Source organism: Benincasa hispida, chromosome 3 (genome assembly GCF_027475165.1).
Source record: "Benincasa hispida cultivar pf3 chromosome 3, pf3_genome.v1.1, whole genome shotgun sequence".
Classification (NCBI taxonomy): Eukaryota; Viridiplantae; Streptophyta; class Magnoliopsida; order Cucurbitales; family Cucurbitaceae; genus Benincasa; species Benincasa hispida.
Genome location: NC_143480.1, coordinates 6,179,872 through 6,191,156, shown reverse-complemented (window position 1 = coordinate 6,191,156; position 11,285 = coordinate 6,179,872). Strand labels below are relative to the sequence as shown.

At 30.2% G+C, this 11,285-nt stretch overlaps 1 protein-coding gene across 5 annotated transcripts; it reads right to left on the bottom strand.

Annotated features, from left to right (window-relative positions):
• Window positions 1-366: 366 nt before the first annotated feature.
• Window positions 367-3,767, bottom strand: LOC120074769 (large ribosomal subunit protein eL32z-like). 5 transcript variants are annotated; one of them, XM_039028013.2, is made up of 4 exons: window positions 3,629-3,767; window positions 3,332-3,434; window positions 774-955; window positions 367-650 (listed from the first exon to the last, which is right to left on the bottom strand). In XM_039028013.2, exons 2-4 carry the CDS (start codon window positions 3,419-3,421, stop codon window positions 521-523), a joined length of 402 nt encoding a protein of 133 aa, XP_038883941.1. In that variant the 5' UTR covers window positions 3,422-3,434; window positions 3,629-3,767; the 3' UTR covers window positions 367-520. The 5 variants fall into 5 exon arrangements, with proteins under 5 accessions (XP_038883941.1, XP_038883938.1, XP_038883940.1 ...); XM_039028010.2 differs by having other exon boundaries at window positions 3,592-3,758; XM_039028012.2 differs by having other exon boundaries at window positions 3,332-3,441; window positions 3,629-3,745.
• Window positions 3,768-11,285: the final 7,518 nt, after the last annotated feature.

The window sequence follows — 11,285 nt, the reverse complement described above, 5'->3', positions numbered from 1 at the left end:
AATAACTTCACAAATCACTTTGAAAAGATACAAGGTAGCACACCATGGATCAGAAGGCACCACCCTCTCCAAATATACAACCTACTCATCGAACCTCTCGCCTTGGCCTATTGCCAGGACTAAAATATTAAACAACTTCACTCCGATTGCCCCAAATACCCCTAAATTGATTAACTAAACTTCAATAACTAAATTCTTACTTTTGAGTGACGTTGGAGGACGCAGTAGACACTACTCTGACTGAAAAGCACTCTAAAGTCTACAATAGAGAAGGCGATTATGGCGACTGCCAAAATAATAGCAATCAAGCATATCCGCCAGTGGGGCAGTGTGGATCACAACGGTCCGCAATCAATGAGAAAGAAATGACCAAAAATGACAATGGAATTAGAAATCCTCAAGTCAAGTAAAAGACATCAGGTAGAATAGAAATACAGCAAAAGCCAATGATGCTGCAACGTCAAATTCATAAGAGACGAAATTAAAAAAACATCACTAATAAAATAAAGAGGACCTAGGCTCATTCATCTTCCTGGCTGCGCAACCTAGCAAGCTTGTTGGTGACAACTACATCGAGCTGGGCAGCTCTCTCCACAATCTCCTTCCTTTTTCTTGTGGACACATCATGTGCAATCTCAGCACAGTAAGTCCTGAAATAACAGGATTAAGAATAAATAAGCCATGTAATTTATTATTTATTTATAGTTAATCATCAAGTTAAGGAGTGATGACTTCTTTAAATGAAAGGCAAAGAGATCCTGATCAGTGCTTGCCTATTGTGCATCATCAACAGATCAAGCTCCTTGACATTGTGCACAACAAACTTCTTGAATCCATTAGGAAGATAATGACGGGTCTTCTTGTCAGTACCATAACCAATGTTTGGCATCAAAGTGCATCCTTTGAACTTTCTTCGAACGCGAGAATCAATACCCTTTGGTCTACGCCAGTTTGTCTGTCAACAAACATATCAGCGTTCACTACAGGAGGTCAACTTTATCACGCATGTGTTTGACTGAACTTTATCATGCACGTGTTTGACTGAACATGAAGCATGTACATCAGATGCATTAAGCATGTGAGATACAAAAATACAGGATTGACTGAAACACAGACCAAGTATCAAAGTTAATTAGGCCTAATTTACCATCAGGGTCAACAAGACACGTTAAGGAGCCGTTTGCATTAAGGTTTTGTAGATGCCTGGAAATAAAAGATGTTTGGGAATAGGACATTGACTGTTTTTGGTTATGTATGGGAATGAGAATATGATGTCTGGAAATATGCTATACTTTCTTATGTAATTATAAAGTATAAAATTAATAATAATTAATTTTCGTTTGTAAATTTATTTTATTATATTAAATTATTAAATCAATTTTAGGCCATTAAAATTTAACTAATTTACCCACTCATCCTCCAATTTAATATATTTCTTATCAATTAATTTTTTTATTGCACATTTATATGATCAATTAATTTAAATATCTTTTCTTTTTTGTAGTTTTGTTAATTGAAGAGTTAATTAACCAATTGTTTAATGTTAATTATAAGCCCTATATGTATAGACTTTGAATCTATCAAACAATGCTTTTAATTTTTAAAAACTAACTATGACTATAGACTAAAACTAGAAGTACAAGTGTACAAGATTGTTTAATTAAAAAAATTTAACTTATTTTATTATTAGTTAATTAATGAATATTTTTTTAAAGACTAATTAATAATTTCAATAAATAATTTATGAAGTTAATATATATTACCAATAAAAAGGGATTTAAGCAAATATAATTATGGTCATTCATATTTTTTTTTAATAAAAAATTATGTTTTTTCATATTAATTCAAAATAATAGAATAAATTATTATATTAGCATTATGTCAATTATAAATTTAATTTAAACATACTTATAAAAATTAAATAAATAAATCAATATCAACAAAGAATAAAAACAAATAAAATGAAAAGATAGTAGGAGTGAGAGAAAAATCGTTGGAAATGGATAAAAGCCATCTATTTGGGTGGTTATGAAATGAGAATACGAAATGCCTTAGAATAAGATATTCCCATTCCTAAGGTTAAAAACTTGTACCAAACATGGTGATAGATCCCTCCTCTTATTCCCATGAACCAAACAGGCCATAAGGGTGTGTTTGGATTGACTTTCTAAGTGTATAAATAAGTGTTTCTAAGTGCAAAAAAAGTGTTTACAAACACCTAGAAAGTCAATCCAAACGGACCTTAAATCACCCCCAACTTACGGTTAAATCAAAGCATGTGATAGCAGTAGAAATATCGGCAAGGTTACATAGATAGAAAGCCCATAAGAGAGCAAGACAAGGATTTTAGAAACATTGGGAAGAAAGTGTAATGAAGCCGTCCAGACCAAATAATGGATATGGAAATGAAGGCAACTGTACACCAGCTACTACGAGCAAATTAACACAAAAACAAAACAAAAACAGAACACTGCTTATATAGGTGGTGAAATCTATGTTAGAAAATTAATTTAAACAGCAATGATTATTTATAACTCAGCCTAGCAGCGGCGAACGATATAGCTTTTATTTAGGAAAATAATAGTTAAAATTGTAAAAAATGAATGTAGTTAGTATCACAAGTTGACAAGTGAACTCGAAAAGATACCAACATTAAGCACAAAAAGTGAATACAAAAATTTCCTTTGCTTATTGACACTTTCAAATGCCTAGCATGGACATCAGATTATTCAAAGGCAACTAGAATTGAATTGAAGATTGCCACGGCCCACTATAAGTCTACAAAGAAACAAAGTAATGATTCATAGTGCATGATATCGAATTTAACATTTAAAACCCAAAGAACAATTTGTTTATCGATATTTGCCATGTAAACAGCATTGTTGTTGCATATTCTTGTTATAATAATGAACAGTCGTTAGATTGAAAACATTTTATTAAGCGATAACAGTCAAAGAGGTAGAACAATGAGAAAATGAAAAGCGAGGGGGAAATTATCATGATATTGAATAATTTAAACAACTTTCGAAGTTAAATGATATAATATGCCAAACACCAATTGAATAATTAATGCAAATAAGACTGGAGGGGCAAAATCCCTTCATGACATTTCCTTACAAGATGAATGCAATCAACAGATCCACTTATAGATCGAGATGGAAAAAGATATACAAACTCAATAAGGATCAAAACGTCGCCAGCATCAGAAAATAGCGAAGCAAAGCCTAATTCTCGTATGCATATACACATAGTTGAATAAAAAAATCACTAGCAAGCAGAAAGACTAATTATAATTATATGGAGGAAAACTAATAAAGGTTCATATACATACTTTGACAGAGATCTTGCGGTCGCTCTGGGGCCTCTTGAACTGCTTAACCCTCTTCTTCACAATCTTCTTCGTCAGCAACGGCACCGCCATATCTTCTTGGTTCCTGTAAACTCTAAACCAAGCAGATTTCTCAATTCTAAGATGACTGACTGCAAGAATGTAGACTCGACGACAAAAACTACAGAAAGTATGAATCACCTACAGCCTAAAATCGCACTTGACTTGAACAAACTACTCGATATTGAGGCTAGAAATCTTACACACAATAATGGATAGCGAGGAGGGAGAGAGAGATACCAGCAACGGAATCGGAGCTTGCTTCCAAAGACCCGCCGAACTCGAACCTCAACACTTTTGGTTTATATTCATATAAGAGGTACAGTGGAGTGGCTGCGGCGTTAGGGTTTTTGTGGGTCAATGTTTTCCGTGTTTTTTTTCTCTTTCTTTTTCTTTCTTTTTTTCTAAAAATTCATTTTTTTTATTTTTTTTAACAAATTTTTACTCTTCACATTCAATTGTCATGTCGTCTCCCATTTTATGATGAGTTATGTTTGGATTAATATGAACTGATATTTCTATCATATCGTTGAAAATATTCGTGATTCATTGGTATCGTATTGTTAAACTTTTAGTTTCATCTAATTGTATCCAGATTTATTATTATAATTTTACCATATGTCTAAGAAAATTCACCCACTACTTAAAAATAATGTTATAAAATTATTTATAAATCTACAAAACTAATAATTTGATCGACTCACATATTAATTATTGAATAAAGGTCTATTTGGATTGGATTGGGAAATGATTGTTTTTTTAAAAAATCATTTTTATTTAAACACTTTCGATAGAAAAATTATTAAAATATATTTGAAAAGTTATTTTAAGTGGTTGCGAACACTTCATTTTTTTCAAATTACCTACTTTTAAATTAAACACTTGAAAATGTATTCCAAATACACCATAATTCTACTCAAATTCATAAATTTTAACACACGGAAGAAAAAACTATCTTTGGTGTCATTATTCTTTTCTTTTCTTTTTTTACAATTGTTTTCTTTAGAGTCTAATTAATTTTGTATTGTACGTGTGTTTTATACATCAATGAAATTGTATGAGAATGTTTTTTTAAATCTAATTTTCAAACTATTAAAAAAAAACTAATTTTCAAACTAAACTTCATGAACTGCTAAAAATTACATCACTTTTTTAAGTTTGGGATTGATATTGCACATTTTACTTAGTCCATAAATTGAAATTTAGATTAAGAATTGATACAAATAAACGAAACTAGGTCCATTTGATAACGTTTCCATTTTATTGTTTCTGTTTCTAATTTTTAATAAATTGATTTATTTGATAACTCTTTCTTATTTTAAAATTTTAAGAAACGTTTCTAAAAAAAAATGGTCAAAACAACCAAATATATATATATATATTTCTCTTGTTTGTGTTTCTAATTTTATTTTAACATTTCCATAAATAATCATTGACAATTTTTGGTATATTGGTATCAAGCAACCATGGCAGTTGACTTCCTTCCGCCAGTCACAGGTCAACCCACTAGAAGCTTCTCTTTTTTTTTCGGACATTTTCTATTTTTATTTTTATTTTTTAAAGAATCTGTTTTTTGTCATTACATCTCTTTATTCTTATTTCTTCTTTATTAATTTTGTTGTTTACAAAAATAATTTTCCAATTTTTTTATTTTATTTGAATTTTAAACTTTAAAATAATTTCAATATTTAGATTTATATATTATTTTAAATTTCAATATGTATATTAATTTTTTTATATTTCAACTTTTGTGTATCAAATTTTGCAATACGCATGTTTATATATTATTTTAATTATAATATTTTTAGTATATCTGAAACTGAGTAGAATTTTAATATATAAAAATTTTATATTAAAATTCTACTAGCTGAGACATTCATTTAACTTAATTTTAATGTTTTACAACCACAACATTTACATAATTATATAATTAAGTTGGATTTGACTAGACATCATTTAGAACAAATGGCTTGAGACGGATGACAGTGCCGATTAAATTTGGGTGATATATGAAGGATATGATACAACTTTGTTATCATATTTAATTGTCAACGAGACTTACTTGTATTGGATGACATAAACTTTTGACAATACTTGTTTCGATGTTTAATGTATGATATATCTTCTTTGCTTACCTTATATTGTTACAAAAAAAAAAAGGAAAAAATAAATAAATAAATAAATAGTTATCAAACAAATTTTTGTTTTTGTGTTTTTTTCTTTAAAGAATCATAAAACATAAAAAGTTATAAAACATAGTCATATTTCTTGTTTTAAAAAAAGAAGAAACGAGAAATGAAAAACGAGAACATTATCAAATCTCCCACCCCCAAATATACAAGTAAAATCTCTACATTCATATAGGGGTGATTATTGGTCGGTCGGAGTCGGTTTTCCTACTAGACCGACGTTGAACCGATCATAATCGGTTCTAAACCTGACCAAACCGTTTCGACCGTCAACTGAGAAAAAACATGATCGGTCGACTGGTCGGTTGGTTTGATTTTATTATTTTATTTATTTATTTATTTACTTACTTAGAAAAATGTTATATTAAATTATTTACCATTTAATAGTTAGTTATATTTAGTTATAAATCATTATCGTAATAAATAGTAATTTTCTAATACAAATTAAATTAATTATCAAAAGTCAACTAATTAAAAACTAGGTTTAGAAAAACTAATTTAAAGATTTATAAAAATTGAAGTCGAGTACAATAAGAAATAGAGTAGAAAAAGTAAGGTAATTTAACCTTCAACTATTTTCATGTCTAAAAAGACTTTAATTTTTCCCTATTCATGGTTTCCTTCAAGCTTCAACTATGTAAAAAAATTACTATTTGTTAACTTCCTTTTTCTTCCTATGAATTTAGTTAGTCAATTTGGATTGAATATTGCCTTATCAATCATGTTTAATTTTTTCTCTTAATTTGTGATTGTGATTCAAAATTTAAGATACCATTTTACATTTTATTACTTATGGAATAGAGGTATTAAAAATAAAATATTGGTATGATTTGATTTGACAACCCTTAATATTTAAAATGCTCATTATTTGGGATTGTGTTGGCTTAATTGCTTAAAGAAGTACATAATACATATATTTGAAAACAAAACTAATACGAGAGTCAAGAGTGTACGTCACATCACAAATGTCACATGACACATACAATCAAATTAGAAATTGCAACATAAAGTCAAATACAACCAAATTACAACATAAATACAAATAGTACATCACAACTACAACCAAACTAACTATTAGTAAATGATAAATGCTTAATCGGTAAGTGACAACTTTGCAAAATCTGAAAGGTCTTGAATCTCTTTCTCATTATCCATTACCACTCTGAATCCTATATAATTAAGATTAAGAAGAGAAAGACAACCTCGTTAAGATTTTAAACTAACAAGTTACAACTACAAAATACAAATAAATAAAGTTTACAGTTAAACAATTGAATAAATACCTTTTTCAAATAATGAAGCTTCTTCCAATTCATGTTGAACTTCAAGATCTATTGGACCAAAATTTAGCCAATTTTGAGTACAAATGAGAGTCTCCACTATTTTTGGAACCAATAAACAACGTCATGAATCAACAACACGTCCTCCTGTGCTAAAAGCCGACTCAGACGCTGTAATAGATACTGGAATCGCCAAAACATCTCTAGCCATACGGCTAAGAACCTCAAACGGAACTGTTTATCTTCCATCATTTAAGTATGTCAAAATCACATTCATTCTTAACATTGGCTTTCAACAAATAAATATCAATCTCTGACCCCTGTTCGAAATGTGTAGTCTCATCGCTTTCAAAATAAATATCAATTGTATTATAGACAAAGTCTTCACCCACCTTTTCAGTTGGATCACAATCAATAATGGTCTCCGAGGCTGAGACAATTGATTTATTAGTAGTAGTAGTAGTCTCACCTCCACTCCCACTCATACTCTGAGTATTATAGTCACGAAAGAGACGTCTACAACATTGTTCTATTACATTTCCCATAGATTTGGCAACCTCTAGTCAAAAAAAAAAAATTAAGGTAAAAAGATACAAACCTTAGCTTTTTACGAGGATCCAACACAATAACAACATACAACAATAGATTGTTTTTTTTATTATTCCCCCAATACTTCTCAAATTTGGCTTTCATGCTATTGGTCATTTCAACTAGTATTGCATTTGCACTACCAGCATTCAAACGTATACAATTCTGAACCACTATAATATGATGAAAAACCATATTCGAAGTGGTATATAAAGAGCCTAAAATTTTCAACGTCACATCATAAAAGACTTTTAAAAACCTAATCAACATCTTAGCATTTGTCCAATCTTCCTTATTTGGTGACAAATCGTGTCTATAAGAAGCATCTTTGTCTTCTAGTCTATCAAAAGCCTTTTCAAACTTCATAGCTGCCTTAAGTATCAAATATGTGGAGTTCTATCTAATGGGAACATCAAGACACACATAACTCTTACAAGAAATTATTTCGATTTCAATGCACTTTTTAAATTGCAAAAAACATGCAGGAGAATATCTTATAAATCTACAGCATATCGAATCCTATTAATGCAATCATTATGTTCATTAAAAGCATCACATACTATAAGATTTAACATATGAGTACAACAACGAACATATAGAGATTCTCCACAAAACGATAATCCCTTATTGAATATCTTCAGAAGATAAACAATCGCATCATTCAAACTTGCATTATCAACCGTCAAAGTCATTACCCTTTCAATGCCCCAAGTCTTCAAATTATTTTCAACGGCTTTACTAATAGTATTGCCTTTATGATTTTCAATTGGACAAAAACTAAGTATCCTTTTATATAATCTCCAATCAAAATCTATGAAATAGGCAGTTAGCACCATGTAATTTATATTTTGTCCCGATGTCCAACAATCCGTAGTGAGAGAAACTTTATACTTCTTGTTTACAAACATGTCTTTCAAACATTTTTTTCTCATTAACATAGTTTTCGTCAATTGTATGTTGTCATGACTTTGAAGTTGAGTTATGTTCATTTTGTCACCTAGTTGTCTTAAGTGCAAATTAGTAAATTTAAGTTTTTTCTTTTCTTTTGAGAAAGATAAATGTAGGAAATTTTGGAAATTTTTAGTTTTGCATTTTACTAATGCCCTGTTTGGCAACCATTTCATTTTTTTTATTTTCAGTTTTTGAAAACTAAGTGTATGTTCTCCTTATTTCTTACAATAATTTGCATCTTTTTAAAGTACATTGATTGAATTTCTAGTCAAATTAAAAAAACTAAAAAGAGTAAACAAGTTTTTAAAAGCTACATTTTTTAGTTTTCAAGTTTTAACTTGGTTTTTTAAACCATTGGTAAAAAGTAGATAACAAATGAATAAATTTGGAGGTGGAAGTATTGTTTTTAAACTTAATTTTCAAAAACAAAAAACAAAATGATTATCAAACGGGTCTAATAGGGTTGGTAAAAATCCCCGTGGGTCCCCACCCCGACCCGATTTACAAATATATATATATATTAAAAAAAAAAGGATGGGTCCCCGTGGAGAATCGTTTCCTCAACGGGGAATCCCCGTCCCCGTCCTCGCCTTCAATTGGCGGGGATGGGGACAGGGAGTCCTCCCCAGCCTCGTCTCGACCCTGTTGCCAACCCTATGGCCTAAGCTTTTAGGTGTTCACTTTTCCTTCCAAATTTTAGTCATTCACTTTGACTTCCATATTTTTGTCGTTCATTAAGGTATTTTTCGCTGTTTCTCTCGATCCTTCTTCTTTAAAAAAAATAAAAAATAAAAAATAATTTCAAATATGTGATTCGTTGAGGTAATATTTATTTGTTATTTCCAACAAAGAGATTAGCTCAACGGGCACCTATACGTGTTGAGATCTAGAGGTCCGTGGTTTATATTCCCCACCTCTAGTTTGTACTAAAAATATATATATTTACAATTTCTTAGAGTTCATTTTCTATACGGAAGACGTTTATTTGCATTTTCTTAGTTTATTTTACCTTTTCATGAGTTGTTTTATTCTTGGGTTTAAAAGTTCTCATAATTGGAGAAGAATACAGAAATAAAAATATTGATGATGGGAAAAAAAGCTTTTACATGAAAAATTGATAGATCTCTACAAAACATCTTATACACCAGTGTGCCAATTCTATTATATTTTGATTCTACTCTATTTTCTTCTAATTTGCTTGGAGATTCCAATTGGAAGAAAACAGTAGGATTTATAACTTTTTTTTTTTTTTTTTACTTAAATCACCGGTAGTTAACAAATATATATGAAAAGTATACTTTTTTGTTGTTGACATAAAAGATTTATAGCTAGACCTAGAGTGATTAACTTATTTGGCATCCTACTCATCAAAAAATATTGGCCATCTTAACCCTCTGTTAAAAAGTTAACGAATTCTAACGGCATGGACTAAATTAACCACTTTTTAAAAGTTTGGGGATTGAAATATATGTTTTTTTAATGTTTAGGGATCAAAATACAAGAAGATTCAAAGTTCAAAGACCAAAATAGTATTTAAATCTGTAAAATATTTTTCCATCATAGAATTGATACAATATATATATATATATATATATATATATATATATATATATTTATCTATTTATTTATTAAATCTCAATAAAATGTACTAGTTTAACTTACTAATTAAGTAAACCCTCATTTAAACTAAAATATGTTGGTCTAGTCAAAAGTTGTATACACTATTTATTTCTTTATATCTCATATGTCACATTCAACTGATAAATTAGTAAACATGATTAATTCATACACTGAAGTAATTTGAGTTGGAAATGACTTTTGGGCTTAGGCCCACAACAAAAGTTAAAGGAGTGGGAAGAAATTAACAAACCTTTGAAAACTCATCTTCAAGTTCTTTGATCACGGATACTCGATCACAGCAACACAACAACACACGAACATTCGTCCAACACGACTGCTAACTGCACGATCATAACGAACTCCAACAAAGCGATCACCAAGGTCACGAACACCCCAAACACCACGAACAGCCTCCACAGAACCTTGACTGTGTCGAGTTGAGTATGGCACTACCAAAAAGGTTACCTCGGTATTCTCGATGTGAGAATTCAGAGGGTAGGCTCTATGTGGACTTGGTTAGAGGCAAGAAACCGGAGGAAGAACAATCGTTTAAACGATTAAGTAAGTGGGAGATGAAAACAACTTATCATATAGGTCGATGCCCAATCGTTTAACAAAAGCTATGCGATCGTCTAACTCATCGTCTAGCTGAAAAAACACTTGACGATCGTCTAGTCTCTCCAAGCTGTTGTTTAGTAAATCTGATTTACTTGACAACTATACTGCGAGTAATTTTTGAGATTGGAAATCTCAAATCGACCCCTTCCAAAATTAGGAAAATATTTTTTCTTTTATTTCACGATTACCATGAAACCACCAATAACCTCCCATTCAATTAGTTATTAGATAAAAAGAGATAATTATCCAATAATTAATATTATTATAAATATAAATGATAACTAACTTATCATAATATATCTATAACCTATAGTTTTAATATTTCATCTCATGAAACATACAAACTATAACTCATTTTCTATTCCATGGCAATTAATGTAAATCTCAATTACATTAATCCTCTACTTGATGTATCTCATACATCATACCGATCATATTATATACAATCGAATTACCTCTTGTCAATTTGAACATTTCAAATCAACACCAATAACTGATCCTCAACTTGAATCCATTGACCTACCAAGGGGACCTTATGGACCTGTAACTCGAAGCTCCAACAGTACGTGAATAACTGACTAAACTCTTTAATCAAGGGATCCATCATCTGTTAACTGCCAGGCACTCCACTAAAGACCGACAGCTAAACTC

Bases quoted from the DNA above. Each gene is read 5' to 3' on its own strand.
- LOC120074769 (XM_039028013.2), bottom strand. From the start codon at position 3,421: ATGGCGGTGCCGTTGCTGACGAAGAAGATTGTGAAGAAGAGGGTTAAG. The intron at 956-3,331 runs GTATGTATATGA...GTTTGTTGACAG, and splicing joins ACCGCAAGATCTCTGTCAAA to ACAAACTGGCGTAGACCAAA. The intron at 651-773 runs GCAAGCACTGAT...CTGTTATTTCAG, and splicing joins CTGTTGATGATGCACAATAG to GACTTACTGTGCTGAGATTG.